The sequence below is a fragment of the Drechmeria coniospora genome, chromosome 03 (genome assembly GCF_001625195.1).
Source record: "Drechmeria coniospora strain ARSEF 6962 chromosome 03, whole genome shotgun sequence".
In the NCBI taxonomy this organism is placed as follows: Eukaryota; Fungi; Ascomycota; class Sordariomycetes; order Hypocreales; family Ophiocordycipitaceae; genus Drechmeria; species Drechmeria coniospora.
In genome coordinates this window covers 9,080,375-9,096,047 of record NC_054391.1, presented here as the reverse complement: position 1 = coordinate 9,096,047, position 15,673 = coordinate 9,080,375, and the positions used below count along the sequence as shown (strand labels likewise).

At 60.4% G+C, this 15,673-nt stretch overlaps 4 protein-coding genes across 4 annotated transcripts; 3 read left to right on the top strand and 1 right to left on the bottom strand.

Annotated features, from left to right (window-relative positions):
• Nucleotides 1-2,155: 2,155 nt before the first annotated feature.
• Nucleotides 2,156-6,102, top strand: DCS_08115 (IQ calmodulin-binding motif domain protein; the record flags this gene model as incomplete). The annotated part of the gene is made up of 3 exons (XM_040805396.1): nt 2,156-2,201; nt 2,328-2,627; nt 2,672-6,102. The coding sequence occupies 3 exons, from the start codon at nt 2,156-2,158 to the stop codon at nt 6,100-6,102; spliced, it is 3,777 nt and encodes a 1,258-aa protein (XP_040655500.1).
• A 542-nt stretch (nt 6,103-6,644) lies between these two features.
• Nucleotides 6,645-7,385, bottom strand: DCS_08114 (uncharacterized protein; the record flags this gene model as incomplete). The annotated part of the gene is made up of 1 exon (XM_040805395.1): nt 6,645-7,385. The coding sequence occupies one exon, from the start codon at nt 7,383-7,385 to the stop codon at nt 6,645-6,647; it is 741 nt and encodes a 246-aa protein (XP_040655499.1).
• Nucleotides 7,386-8,823: 1,438 nt separating this feature from the next.
• On the top strand, nt 8,824-9,138 carry DCS_08113 (uncharacterized protein; the record flags this gene model as incomplete). The annotated part of the gene is made up of 1 exon (XM_040805394.1): nt 8,824-9,138. The coding sequence occupies one exon, from the start codon at nt 8,824-8,826 to the stop codon at nt 9,136-9,138; it is 315 nt and encodes a 104-aa protein (XP_040655498.1).
• A 918-nt stretch (nt 9,139-10,056) lies between these two features.
• Nucleotides 10,057-12,851, top strand: DCS_08112 (aminopeptidase; the record flags this gene model as incomplete). The annotated part of the gene is made up of 3 exons (XM_040805393.1): nt 10,057-10,160; nt 10,241-12,181; nt 12,242-12,851. 3 exons carry the CDS (start codon nt 10,057-10,059, stop codon nt 12,849-12,851), a joined length of 2,655 nt encoding a protein of 884 aa, XP_040655497.1.
• Between the last annotated feature and the right edge of the window lie 2,822 nt (nt 12,852-15,673).

The window sequence follows — 15,673 nt, the reverse complement described above, 5'->3', positions numbered from 1 at the left end:
GCCATCTCTACGGATACGGTCCAGACCTTGTACAAGTATTACAAGTATTCCTCTAGGTTGACGGTAGAGGCGCACGCAGCAATAACAGTACTTGGAGCTATTGATTGTTGGATGTCAGAGTAGAATGTGCATACTCAAAAGGAGTGGCAACAGCATAATGGTACCGTCGATCTCGCACAGAAGACAGTGGTGGGATTTGATTACAGCGGCCTTCAACCAGCGGATACAGTGCCACCAGCCTGCGAGGTAGGTGCTGAAGGTGCCTGGCGGTGCTGCGAGGGCGAAGGAATCAGCGTCCTTGTCCTCCAGACCCCCGCCTCGACAAAGACAGGCTCACGTGTTGCAAGGATTATACGCACATGAGCAGGTATGAGGTGGTCATGGATGAAGATGTCGCAGCGGCACACCACCCTGCCCAACTCTGTCGAGCTGCGCGTACGATTACGCCGCAGCGTGTCTGTCCACTGTGCCTTGCCGTGCACGGATGGCCGGGATCGACAGGCACTCGGTTACAGGTGGTGGCAGGCGTCGTCGCAGGCCTCGTTGCAGCGCAGGGGCCTCGACAGGTAATTACCTGCAAGGGCACACTCATGCATCAGCAACTGAGGACCCCGAGGCAGCACCATGCCCTGCCTAGGTACAGTACTTGTAGTGCCTACCTAGTACTCTGTACAGTATTGATTAGTACCAACTTGCCAACCCAGGCGTACGGTGAATGTACGGAGCACGGAGCATTACAACTAGGATTAACACTATTAGGCACCTAGTACCTAGTACTTTGCACCTGGCGCCTTGGCAGGTTGGAGGCACACCGTAACCATGTGCCGCACTATGGCACGGAACACCTTTTGCTCGGTTTTAACTCGCACCTACCGAGAGCAATACGGCATTGCTACTGGACTTGTGCTTGCATAGGTATGCATCTACCGTACAAGGCACTTGCGCTGCACTCGTGAAAATACTTGTACCTTGCCGCCCTGATACTCTAGCATTGACCGTGTTCATGTACAACTACTTGCACTGGCGGACAGGACCTCAGTACTGTACAGCACAGTACGTGGCACAAGTAATACACGGTAGTTACCAAGTGCCTACCCAGGTGGTACTTACTCAGGTTGGTAATAATAGTACATGCAAGTACGGAGTAATACATGTATTATTATTAGTTGTAGTTGCATGGTTGAATTCGTACAGGTGCCGGGATGGAAGGTACATGTGCACATGTACATGTACTTACTGTAGGTGACCTCCGTACCGTACTCTGTACTCCGTCGGCGTGCTGTACTGCAAGGTATCTAGAAAGTACACTAGACAATGGTGACGATCCAATTTTGGTAGCGCTACGGAGTGCAGTGACAAGTGAATCGACACTTTTGCCACCCCACTATTATTGTGCTCCGTACTTACACTTGTAAACTATACTGTAATGGTACCTCGGAGCATGCCGCATTATAAAGTGCTTAGTTGTACTACAGCACAACTACGGAGTGCTGTAGATCTGCATGTAGGTACTAGGTGCAAGTGCAGTGCTTGCAGTATACGGAGTACAGTACATGTACTGTACATGCACACCACTAGGAACCTAGGCACTCAAGTGTGCTCTTCTGAATTGCACGAGCGGCCATGTGGGATGGCGCGCGTGGCAAACCTTTACTGTAGTACGGAGTAGAAAGTAATAGTTTGCTTGTACCGTGATGCAGGTGCCTACTAAGTACCAAGTACTTACTGTACGTGTACTGTACTGCACACTCCGTGGGGCCGTGGTGAATCTGCACTGTACCGTACAGCACCGGAATCAAGAACTTGTGCAGGCAGGGGGTATGGATGCCGAGGGAAATGCACAAAGGCGTCATCGTTGTGGTTGCCGTAATGCCACCTGCAGGCAGCAAGGAAGGGAACGGCATGCGATCATGGCATGCTGGGCCGAATCGTACTGTAGAAAATGCCCGACGCAGGGTAGGATGCTGCCAACCCTCCGAGGCAAATGGTTGCTGATTGTGCCGATGCTTGTGCGCTCCGCCGCTGGCGAGTACAAGTAATACTGTGCGGGTGGTTGTGCAGCGGGTGCAGTTGCAGAGTAGGGAGTACTGTAATAATCAGTTATAGCTGTACTTGTCGCTGTGCGCATCCATCCCTCGCCCCCCTGCGAGGAATAATGACCACCAGCAGCTGCCTACTAGAGGTACCTACATACTACCTACGTTAGTACTAGAGGTACCTAGAATCGTGGTCGCTAGCCCCTACGGAGCGCTGAGCGGCGGGCGCTAGGGGCCATGTCACGCCCGCTCGTCGTCCATTTTCCGACGTCCGCTATTGTTGGGTGGCAGCCTCGCGTGAAGCCTTGCTCGCCGGGCGTGCACATTCTTCCGCAAACATCACACACGCCATCGCCGCCCCTTCGGCCCCTCCCCTCCCCTCTCCTCCTCCTCCTCCCCCCCCCTCCCTCCCCTACACCCCGACCCCAGCCCCTGCCAGCGGAAGCGTTGGCGTGCTTGCTGCTGCGCTGTTCGCCGGCCTGGACATTCGTCGCCGTTCGCTTCAAGATCCGAATCCCAGGTATTTCTTCTTCGACCCATCGTGTTTGCCGTCCGGCCTCGAGCAGTCGTCGCCCATGGGACCTACTGGCCGTCATTCTCGCCACAGCCTCTCGTCATCTACTTTCATCCGGCAGCACCTCTCGCCGGGCCCTCGGTGCCTCTGCTCGCACCTTCGACACCACCCACGGCCCAGCCCCGACCGACCTCTCACCCTCATTCCTTCCGGCCGGTCCGAGACTCGAGGCGAGTGCTGCCAAGCCGACGACGGCCGACTCGCCGACGACGTTTCTGTCGCCGATTCCGCCTCGCCACCCGCACCCACGCCGGCGGAACCTTTCTCGACCTCGGTGCCGCAGCCGTCCCTCACCCTCTCGGCCAGCGGTCACGCCGTAGCAGCCTGCTTCGCCTCGGCTTCGCACTCCTTCGCGACGCCTCCCCGTCGACTCACCTCCCTCACGACCACCACCACCACCACCACCACCACGCCGACCCGATGCGCCGTCCCTCGGTCGACCTGTCCGACCCGTCGCGCAACCTCGAGGAGTCGAGGGGCCTGGGCTCCGTCGAGGCCATGGACGTCGACGGCGAAGTCGGCCTCGCCGTCGACGTCGACCTGACCATGCCTCCCGCCGACGTCGACGTCTTGGACCGCGATGCCCGCATCTACACGCCGCCCCCGCGCGTCGCCGCCCGCTTCTACCGACCCTCCCACGCCCGCCGCAAGGACTCGGCCGCCTCGTCGCGTCGAAACTCCATCTCGTCGGCCCATTCCCGGTGCTCCTCGATCCAGCCCTCGACCGGCCGCGAGAGCGGGCAGAGCAAGTACATCGCTCAGCACCTGCGTCGAGCCTCCTTCCTCGAGGACCGACGAGCCCGCCTGGCCGACCGCGCCGCCCACGCGGAAAAGGTTCGCCTCCGCGCCGCCATGGTCAAGGCCACGCCGCGCGGCCACACCGCCTCGGAGGAGCGCGCCCTCGCCGCCCAGCAGGCGAGGGAGCGTAACCTCGCCGAGATCGTCGCCAGCTGCGCCGAGGAGGTGAGGAAGGCCAAGCAGGTGGCCGAGCTGACCAAGGAAAAGCGCGAGCAGGAGGCGGCCAAGATGAAGGCCAAGATGGAGGAGCGCATGGCCGAGGCCGAGCGGCGGCGGGACGAGCTGCGAAGCCGGAGCGCCACCCCCCGCGGTCGAGGCCAGAGCATCATGGCGAGGAAGCAGCTCGAGCTCCTGCCGCCCGTCAAGGAGGCCGACCGGCCCCGGCTGACCGACGACGTCGCCGCCACGCGCCTCCAGGGCTGGTGGCGCGGCCGCCTGCGGAGGACCATCATCCGCCAGTTCAACGGCCTCGGCCTGTCCGTCGACGGCATCCGCGACACGTCCTTTGACGCCGTCGTCGAGCTGCTGGCGCGCGAGAACGTCCTGCTCGTCACGGCCCGTCTGCTCCGCATCTGCGGCCTTCGCGAGGGTGGCCCGAGGTCCGTCGAGGAGATGGCCGCCGTCCGCACCTTTCTCGGCGCCTTTCTCATCCTCGGCCACCCCAACCAGGTCCTCCTCAACAAGCACGAGGCCGCCGCCGCCGACGACGACGACGACGACGACAAAGACGACCACCCCCTGTCGGCCCACCGCATGCCGGCCGGCGACCTCGCCAACCCGCAATTGCAGGATCTCATCGGCAAGGCCAGGGACCTGCTCATCACCTTTGAACGCATACTCGTCCGCCTGTCGTCGTCGAACCGGTACACGACGCCGCCGGCGCTGAGGAGGACGCTGCCCGAGGCCTACGCCGTCTTCTACAACGCCTTCATCTCGTGGAAGTCGCGCGACTCCAACGCCCTCATCGAGGTCATGGTCATGCAGTTCGTCGAGCTCGACGCCATCTTCCAGACCGTCAAGGACACGAGCGACGACGCCGCCGCCGGCCTCTACCGCAAGAGCATCCAGGACAGCCAGCTGATGCTTATCGTGCGCATCAAGAAGCTCGCCGGCGCCGAGCGGGGCAAGAGGATGCTCTTCCGCGCCGTCTCCGAGGCCCGAAAGGCTCGCGGCGCCAAGAAGCAGACGGGCGACACGAAGCCCCGGGGGGCCGACGCCGCCGCCGCCGCCGCCCCTGGCCATGCGCCCCCGGCCGGCCTCGCGCCGACGACGACGTCGCAGACCCTCACGCCGCCGGCCACGCCCGTCGGCAAGGGCGAGACCGACGCCGCGCCGGCCCACGTCGAGCTTCACGGCTTGCTCCCCGACAACCGCGTCGTCGTCCACGAGCTCGCCATCAACCGGGAATATCAGATTCCTCTCGCCGACTACCTCGAGCAGCAGGCCATCCTCATCCGGCCCCTGTACGCGCAGATGCGAGACGTCACTGCCGACGACAAGCCCGAGGCCAACTTTCGCATCTTCATCCTCCTCGCCGCCAGCATCAAGGACAAGCTGCAGCGTCTCCTGACGCCGGGGAACCCCATGCACACCCTCATCGGCGAGATTCTGGACCCTGACATGGCCGAGCAGCAGTTCACCATCGGTCACTTTTCCTACGAAAACTTCTTCGCCGCCATGGCTTCGCTGCTGCCGAAGCTGTGCGCGCCCTTCCGGGACGACGAGGTGCAGGACCTCGTGCGGAACCGGCTCGGCGCCGGCAGCTTGACGGACCGCGTCGAGGCCCTCAACGGCTTCATCGACGTGATGCTGTGCGACTACATCAACTACATGCTCCGCGTCGCCGCCCCGCGCCTCATCGAGTCGGCCGCCCAGTACGAGGCGAAGCGCTTCGGCTGGGACGTCACCCACGCCGGCATGCGTCTGGACGTCGCCGAGGCCGCCTGGAAGGGCGCCGTCGCCAAGGTCACGGCCGAGGTTCAGAAGCGCGACCCCGAGGGTATCTGCCATCCCCGGTCGCAGCCGACGGCGGCTCGCTTCTACGCTCAGCTGCTTGTCGACGTCTTCACCCTGCCGACGCCCGTGACGGCGGATCGCGTGCCCGAGATGCTGCGCCTCGACCTCGAGCGCATCAACCAGGTCTCGACCATGGTCCGGCGCATCGTCACCGTCGGCGCCGTCCTGCTCCAGTGCAAGAACCTGCTCAAGCGCGACGTGCGCATGCAGTGGAGGATGGAGGCGTCGCGCATCATGACGGTGCTCGAGACCGACGACCTGCCGCTCGAGGCGACCGTCGAGGGCACCATGTCGGCTCTCGAGGCCGGCCGCTCGATGCCGGCCGTGACGAAGAAGCAGCTCCGCGCCCTCGTCGCCAAGGTGCTCGGCGCGAGCGAGGACATGTCTCGGCAATCCGCCGAGCCTCGCGAGCCCGTCCTGCGCCTGCTCATGACGCGCCTCCGAGGCAACATCCTCGCCCGGCTGGCGCCCGGCTCCGCGAGCGACAAGGTCAAGGCCGCCAACTCGGCCGGCGAAAAGCTGGCCAGCCTGGGTCTGTCCGAGTTCGTCGACAAGGTGCGACACATTTCGGACCTGCTGGACAGGGTCGGGTCGGCGGATCGGGCGGCGCACAGCACCTGGTGGGATGCCGTGGCGACCAAGGTGCGCGAGGAGAACCTCCAGCCGGCCTCATCTTGACGCCGCGACGTTTTTTTTTTTTTCATTTTCCTTCCCCGTCGCCTCGTGGCTGCATGGCATGGCCACGAGGGAAGGAGCTCGCATCACGGGACGGGCATGTCTAGAATTTGCTCATCATGACACGAACATGACGGACAGGCGTACTGGTTATTTTGGCGCATCGGCGTTTGGCTTTGTTGTTCGGAGCATGGCCGGGCGGGGCTTGACGGATGGACGAACGGGTTCGGAACCATGGATGAGGATTTATATCAGGGACGAAGAATACAGCGATGGAGCGTGTGGAGACGGGTGTCGTGCTGGTTGAACGCTTTGCTTTGCTCGGCTCGGCTCTGCCTTGACGTTGCGGCGCTCGAAATTTATCACAGAATGTATCATGGCAATACGACGCGATGACGATGTTGATGACGGTGGTGCCGGTGGCGATGTACTTGCGAATCCCAGCCGGAACAAGCAAGAGGCTAACGGGTGGAAGCCAAATGATTGTACGGCGATGCCGCTGGCCGAGCCGGAGTGGGAGCCCAGCACAGGCTCGTCCGCCGGCATCACCGGCCGCGAGCACCGGCCATCGACTCGCCGACGATGCCACCCTTCCCATCCGGCACGTCGCAGTTGTGCTTGCAGGCCAATTTATCCTTCGGCGGCAAAGACCACTTCCACCGTTGCTCGAAGTGCGACGTCCTCCCCTCGCCGGTGCACAGCTCGCCGCCGGCATGGGCCCTGCCGTACCACTTTCCCACCATCGGCGCGTACGCCTGGCCAGGGCGCAGGTGGCCACAGTAGGGGTCGAGATAGTTGCGCTCGACCCAGCGGAACTCGAGGCGGGAGCACGGAGCGGGGAGGGTCTCGTGGGAGTTGCAGACGAAGGCGACGGCGGTGCCGCCGCGCGAGACGCTGATGTGGATGGTGCGGGCGAAGACGAGGAAACGATCGCAGTAATCGCCGAGGGAGTTGAAGGCAGACTCGTACTCGAACCAGGGGACATGCTCATTGCTCGCAAAGTCGCACTGGTAGTGGCTGATCTGCAGCGAGTCCTCGGGTTTGCCGTGGGAATCGTCGCGGCGGGGTGGTGATATCTCGCCGGGCCACGGTGGATCTTTGGGCCATGGTCCGGTGCTCCGCCAGGGGTCCTGGCCGCGCTTCACGATGCGGTGGTCGGGCGAGGAAAAGTTGCCGTCGGGGAAGGCGATGGTGTAGTGGCCGTCGTCGAGCCCTCGGGGGACGAGCCAGGAGGAGACGTGAGGCAGGAAAGGCAGCAGCAGGCCGGCGAGGGGTGAGAGTCTCATGCTTGTCGTTTCCGTCGTTTCCGCTGCGCATCATGCGCGGCAACGATGTCCGAAGCGCCCGTCGGGTTGCCTTTGCAGCTCTGGGAAGGTCGTCGTCGTTGGCCAAGAGGCACGGCCGTGGCGGGCGTGGCCAGAGGCATTTTCAACGCGGGCGCTCCGTCAGCCGTATAATTGCACGCGGCCTTGATTCGAGCCTAGTTGCCCTGCTGAGGGCCATGTGGCTGGCGGCAAGGTGGAAGCGTAACGCGAGAATTTGTTTAGCATTTTATACGTGGCGGCCTTGCCGAGTTGTGATCGGCTGCGGTGATGGTGGTGTCTGGCCAGAGCCTGAGAATGAATGGGAGAGGCGGAGAGGGTTGGGCGAGGCAGGGGATGACGTGATCGGCCACTGTGCCTGTTATTGTGGTAAGTACTCCGCACATAAGTAAGCACGTATACAAGTACTTGCCTACACAAGTACGGAGTACTTGCTTGAGTATTTTCAGTACTCCGTATAGTAATACAACTAATATTAATAACACCCAAGTACGGACAAGTACTTGCCTACACAAGTACGGAGTACTTACTTGAGTATTTACAGTACTCCGTATAGTAATACTAATATTAATAACACCCAAGTACGGACTCCGGTGCGGAGAAGTACTGTAGGTAAGAACATTGTACAGGGCACTCCGTATTCTCATGTACTGTGCTTACCTTGGATGTATGAGCACTGTGCGCCACGGTTCCTGTCATACATAGTGCCGTGCTTGGGCGAAGCTTAGTTAGCCGCCATAAGACAACGAGCGCTGTGCGGCGCCGCCATCGTCCACGTCCTGCAGATGCATGATCACTTCAAGGCTTTGATTGCATTGTAATATCACTCTTGATTCTCTCGGCTCGTTTGTACCTTGCTCGTAGGTGCTTGCGTTCTGCTCTGTCATACTCTAAAAACTGCCGTATCCATGTACGGGTACGAAGTGTGAACATGATAGTGCCCACCTTGCTAGATGCCAACTCCAAGTACAGTAATTACACTGTACTGTATGTACCTGTACCGTACCGAGTTGTAGTGCGGAGTACTCCGTGCCTACCTACCTAAGTAATAAGCACTCCGTACCTACAAACATGTACTGTAAGTACAGTAGAATTATTGATACTTACTGTACATCACTGTACATCTGCAGTAGGTTGTATAAGTCCGGGTACATGGGAGTATACGTACATACATGTACTCTGTACGGAGTACAGTGCAAATAGTGTGCCATTGTGTCACAGGAGAAAACAACAATTCCCACGCCTCGCTGATTTTTTTTATCCTACATCGACGGACAGCGGAGTGGAGCGGCCACGGCATTGCACGGCTGCCAAGCAGATCCCCCGACGGCAGCAGCAAAGCGAATCCGAGCGAGTCGAAGCATTCCTCTTTTTCGGATCCGACCGGGGCCGGTGCGCTGCCATGACGATGCCGGGAAGCCTGACGAGGACGGCGAGATGTTGGAGCCGTCTCGCGAGGGAGATTCGAAGCCATGCAGCAGCCGCCGAGGCCGGTGGGAGCCATGGCCACCCGCATACGGCTCCCGGTCTGAGGGCTTTCTTCGCCAGCTACAGCGGGCTACGGCCACGTCTCAACCCGAGTGTGGGTGGCATTGCGAGCGGGCGTGTGACCGTGACCGTGACCGTAAGTGGTGGCCAGCGACATTTCGGAAGCAAACCACGATCCTCCGCTTCTATCCGAACGCACCTGAGCAAAGGTTCGGCCTTGCCAAGGTAAGTGTATGAACGATGTGAGCATCGTTGTTCCGACACGAGCTTGCCTACAGTTGCACGTACGAGTCCAGCATGCCTGTTTGAGAGAGCGATATCCCGCCACTATTGTAAGCACCACCTGCTACGTGCTTCACCTGCTACGTACTTCACCTGCTACGTACTTCACCTGCTACGTACTTGCACAAGTGTACAGAGTAGTACTACAGGTAATAGTACGGAGCACTTGGGTATGCATCTTTGTGCAGACTCATCGGTGTACCTGAGCAGGTGTACTTACGGAGTACATGTGCTGTTGTCTTCCTTCCTCTTCTCAGATTCTATCCTTCCGCTGACCGAGGTTGGTCCTTCCTCGCACCGTCGTTACCACCTTCTCGCCGATCCCACCTTCTCGCCGATCCTGCTCTGGCTCGTGCCTACCTTATCCGCCGCTCACCCACCTCCTTCCGAGCAATCCCCATCGCTCTTGCCCCTCCGGCTGGCCCCCTCCTGCCTCCCGCCCCCCCCCCCTTCGGCCCCCTCCTTCCTGCTCGCATGCCCCGCACCGTCAATACGAACGAACGAGCAGGAGCGACGGGGATGAGTTATTACGTGTAATAACGCAGCAGCGAGTGCAGCACGCAGCTCGTCCATCAATCCCCTTCCCCTTCCCTTCCTCCGCATCCGAGCCATCATCATTCATACAAACAAAGGCTCTCCACCGCTCGCTCCAGGAGGCTTTCTTGAAAATCTTCTAGCTACCAGAGGGCTCTGCCGATACCCAACTCTGCTCGCTAACAAGTCGGTGGAAGCTTCGTCGGTTTCGTCTGCCGCTTCTCTTCGTGCTAATCCGACATCCCCATCTAGCCCTCTACCTCGCTTCCCTCGTCCCTCGACCCCTTCTCGTCCCTGCTCCGCCCACGCGAGAGCAAGACATCTCGACAAGATGGCCGACCGCGAAGTTCTCCCCGACAACGTGAAGCCCATTCACTACAAGGTCTCCCTCGGAGAGCTCGATTTCAAGGCATGGACCTACAAGGGAACCGTGACGTGAGCCCTCTCCTGCCCGGCCATTCGTGTCGTGTCGTGTCGTGTCACCCTGCCCGGCCGATGCACTGACGTCCGGATAGCATCGACGTCGAGGTGGTCAAGCCGACCAAGCAGATCGTCCTCAACACGCTCGAAATCAAACTCTCGCGCGCGAAGCTCATGCTCGATCACACCAAGTCGTCGCAAGCCATCGAGTCGACCAACTTCGGCTACGATGATCGTGCTCAGCGGGCCACCATCACCTTCGACCAGGAAATTCCCGTCTCCCGCCAGGCGTCGGTCGCCATCGACTTCGAGGGCGTCCTGAACAACGACATGGCCGGTTTCTACCGCAGCAAGTACAAGCCGACGGTGACGCCGGCCGGCTCGGTGCCCCGCGACGACGAGTGGCACTACATGTTCAGCACCCAGTTCGAGTCCTGCGACGCCCGCCGCGCCTTTCCCTGCTTCGACGAGCCCAACCTCAAGGCCACGTTCGACTTCGACATCGAGGTGCCCGCCGACCTCGTCGCCCTCAGCAACATGCCCGTCAAGGAGACCAAGGCGACCAGGGAGGGCTGGAACGTCGTCTCGTTCGAGACGACGCCCATCATGAGCACCTACCTCCTCGCCTGGGCCGTCGGCGACTTCGAGTACGTCGAGGCCCACACGGACCGCCGCTACAACGGCAAGCAGCTCCCCGTCCGCGTCTACACGACGCGCGGCCTCAAGGAGCAGGGCCGGTGGGCGCTCGAGCACGCGCCCAAGATCATCGACTTCTTCTCGGAAATCTTCGACATCGACTACCCCCTGCCCAAGTCGGACCTCCTCGCCGTCCACGAGTTCACGCACGGCGCCATGGAGAACTGGGGCCTCGTCACCTACCGCACCACGCAGGTGCTCTTCGACGAGGCCACGTCGGACGCGCGCTTCAAGAACTCGGTCGCCTACGTCGTCGCCCACGAGCTCGCCCACCAGTGGTTCGGCAACCTCGTGACCATGGACTGGTGGGACGAGCTCTGGCTCAACGAGGGCTTCGCCACGTGGGTCGGCTGGTACGCCGTCGACCACCTCCACCCCGACTGGCAGGTCTGGGCCCAGTTCGTCAACGAGGGCATGGAGGCGGCCTTTCGCCTCGACGGCATCCGCGCGAGCCACCCGATCCACGTGCCCGTCCGCGACGCGCTCGACGTCAATCAGATCTTTGACTCGATCAGCTACCTCAAGGGCTGCTCCGCCATCCGCATGCTCGCCAACCACCTCGGCGTCAAGACGTTCCTCAAGGGCGTCTCCAACTACCTCAAGGCGCACAAGTACGGCAACGCCAAGACGAAGGCGCTCTGGGACGCGCTGAGCGAGGCGTCGGGCAAGGACGTCGACGGCCTCATGGGCCCCTGGATCTCCAAGATTGGCCATCCCGTCCTGACGGTGGCCGAGGCGCCCGGCCAGATCTCGGTCAAGCAGTCCCGCTTCCTCTCGACGGGCGACGTCAAGCCCGAGGACGACACCACCACCTGGTGGGTTCCCCTGGGTCTCGAGGGCAGGAAGGGCCAGCCGGGCGTGGCCGACCTGTCCTTGACGCAGAAGAGTGAGACGATCCGCGACGTCGACGATGGCTTCTACAAGCTCAACAGCGGCGCCACGGGCTTCTACCGCGTCAACTACCCACCCTCGCGCCTCGAGAAGCTGAGCACGCAGCTCGACAGGCTCTCGACCGAGGACAAGATTGCCATGATCGGCTCGACGGCCGACCTCGCCTTCTCGGGCGACGCCACGACGGCCTCGCTCCTCATCTTCCTCCGGGGCTTCGGCAAGGAGACGCATCCCCTCGTCTGGACCCAGGTTCTCGACTCCATCTCGTCGGTCAAGGGCGTCTTCAACGAGGACGCCGACCTCAAGAGGGGCCTCGAGAACTTTACGCTCAAGCTCATCGACGCCAAGGTGAGGGAGGTCGGCTGGGAGTTTCCCGAGGGCGAGGAGTACCTCGCCGGCATTCTGCGGAAGCAGCTCATCGGCGTCGCCGCCGCCAACGGACACGCCGAGTAAGTCGAGGCCACGACGCGCCCGACGCGCCCGGCGCACCCCGCTGACGACGTCTCTAGGGTCGTCAAGGAAGCTCTCCGGCGCTTCAACGCTTGGGTCGAGAACCCCGACGCCAACGCCATCCACCCGTCGCTGCGCGGGTCGGTCTGGCGCAACGCCGTCCGCAAGGATGCCGCTCGCGCCGTCGACGTGCTCAAGGGCGAGTGGTTCAACACAAAGTCGATTGACGGCAAGCTCATCTGCCTGCAAGCCCTCTCGGCGGCCGAGGACGAGGAGCTGCTGCGCACGTCGATTGTGCCCTTCAACTTCAACAGCTCCCCCCCCAACAACGCGGTGCCGTCGGCCGACATGCACGCGCTCGGCATGGGCCTCGCCGCCAACCCGGCCGGCCGCGTCGTGCAGTGGGAGTTTATGAAGGGCAACTGGGACGTGTGCCTGGCGAAGCTCGGGAACCCCATTGTGCTCGATCGATTCATCCGCGTCAGCTTGGGCGGCTTCACCGACGATGCCGTCATCGACGACATCGACGGCTTCTTCAAGGACAAGGACACGAGCAGCTTCAACCGCACGCTGGGCACGGTCAAGGACAAGATTCGAGGCCGCGCCTCGTACAAGAAGCGGGACTCGGCCGCTCTCAAGGAGTGGCTGGGCGCCAATGGTTATCTCTGAACCGTCGCGCGACGGACGTTGAAAAGAAGATGTACGGACGTGTCTGCCGATGCCGAAAGGGCAGCGACTTGGGGTCCATTGTCGCGGCTGATGCACATGTCGATGTCCGTCTCTACACGTGCATGGTCGATGCTTCACTCTGCCGATTCACATGCTGATGCCTGCCTGTCCCGTCTGTGCATCTGCGTGATGGAGATGTTACATTTGGTACTACAGCTGATGCCAATGCAAACACCTGTCTCTACATGCCCACGGTCGAGGCTTCACTTTTCGGTGCACGGCAGATTCGCGTATGAATGGCTGCCTCCGTATGGTGCTACGGCTGATTCGCACATCGATGTTTGTCTCTGGATCTACCTGATGAAGGCGTCATCTTTGGACATTGGTCATGCACGACGACGTAGGAAGGATGCACCATGCTCGCACAGCGCCAAGGCCCGAGGGGCGGATGTTCAACTTGTCTCTGTTCGATCAGAGTGCCGAGGCGACGAGTCAACTTGTCTCTGTTCGATCAGAGTGCCGAGGCGACGAGTCAACTTGTCTCTGTGTTCGATCAGGGTGCTGAGGCGACGATCTGGCAGGACGGTCGCGCATTCCGGGCCTGGGCGGCAACCAGGGCTCCCCTTGCAACAAGCACACGACGCCAACAATGTGTTGCTGCCGGATGCTCCTTGTTGATACCCCATGCTCGCCTGCCCCTCGATTGTCAAGTGGATGGCGGACAGGGCCAACCCCTGTCGTCCAGCGTCGGAGAATAGGTAATTACCGACGGTCGATGGCTCGGTCTCCGGCGGCACAACAGCATGCAAGCTGGACGGGGGTACGGATACATGAAGGTATACGGAGGCATTCGCCGTGGCACGAAGTACCTACGGCAGGGCTACGCACTAATGCTCAGTCATCGATCAGCCTCCAGGCCGTAGACCGCAATGGGACAGCAGCTGTTGGCAGTGCGAGGACATGTACAGAGTACATGTATGTACAGAGTACATGGAGCTACCTGTATGTGTGCTGTGCACTGTGCTGTGCACGCACTCCGTACAGTATATGTGCATGCATGGGCGTGTATTACTCCGTACATACATGTATATAGGCGTAACCATATGTACTTGCATGTGTGCACGTGACGTACTTGCGCCTATCCAGCCAGTATTCATATTCCGTCATATCAGCCATACATTGCAGCAGCCACAAGCTTGTTCAGCCGCATCATGATTGTGGGGGCGCACAGATGTCGTGGCTGGAACTTGCAGTTGGGGAGGCAATGCAGGGAAAACCTGCTCATGACGAACCAGTTCCACGAAGAAGCACCTACAGCGCTACGGAGTACGGAGCAAATAGACCTGCATGTACGCAGGTGCGTGCATGTGCATGCAAGTATGCAGAGACAAGGCGCAACAAGTGCGTGCAGCGGGTGTGGTTGATGTGTACGAGACAAGCGAGTACCCATACTACGTACGGTTGGCCATCCATTCATGGCGACGCCCCGCTGGAATATGCACCAGGACGGCCAAATAGTGGTATGTAGGAGCGGCCAGTACTGCAGGTACGGCTTGCAGGTGTGAATGCACCATGTTGATATGCACATGAGCCAGCCAACGACAAAGAAAGCAGTGCGCTCGCAGTACGTCCAAGGACTGAGTACACAAATAAGCAAGTACTTTCAACCATGTACGGAGTAATACCTGGTACTCTCTCTACCAGTATTCACTGCAACCATGTCTATCCTATGACGCCCACCCCCCCCGGGTCTCCCCCGCATTTCCACCCTACCTTGTTGCCCTGTTACAGCCGTCAACGGGAACGCTGAAGAGCGAGTCCTGCAAGCAACAAAGTCGTGGTGTAATAGTGGTGTACCACAAGCATCCACGTACTTGCACACAAAACACCTCAAGTACAAGTGATTACCAGTACAAGTGGTTACCAGTACAAGTGATTACCAGTACAAGTGATTACCAGTACAGTACGGGGTGCACCCAAGTACCAGTGATTGCCAGTACAGTACGGAGTGCAACTACACCTACAGTACGTACTTTGTTGCACATGCACAGATACATCGACCTCACCACTGACCTACCCTGCACCAGCACGTAAACACGTATTACGATGCACACGCACCTGGCACGTACGCAACATGTACGTGATAGACTTGCATGCAGGTACGCCGTCATGTACGGGATGTTTGGTGTTTCTCGATCCCGAGACAGCGCAGCTACGACTGCAAGGACAAGGCCCTCACGTCGTTCCAGCCCTCCACTGCCCATCTGCTGCATGTCTCCAAGCCATCAAGGGCCGCTCTTCCCCTCCCCTCGCCCTGATCTCTCAGGCTTCTCAAACACGTCCTAGACACATGTTCGGCCAGGAATGCGGATTGCGGAGGCGTCGACGGTACGCAGAGCTATCCCGCTGCCTCCTCGGGCGGCGAGAATCTCGATTCAGAACGAGGCCGGGGGTACGTACACTCGAGTTATTTTGGCATCGAATGCCATCCTCCGCCGCTTGTGCACAGCAACACGCAAAGGCGCTTGGTGAGACGTGGCTCGGGTAGGTACCAGGCCGAGACAAACCACCCACCCTCTCTCTGCTCGCCGCTGTCTCATCCTGTTCTCGCCCGCTGGCGAGCGGCCGCGCATCGCAGGCTGCATGCTCCTCGGCGCCAATGATGCCGCTCTCCACACGGGTCTGGTTCACGGCTACGTACGGACTACAGGCACACCCATGTGTGCATGTCCATACGTGCATGCATGTCGAGCATCCAACTTGGGCCGTCCTTGCAGGCAGCATCATCAGTCTCGGCTCTTAGCGCCTGCAGGTCTGGGCCG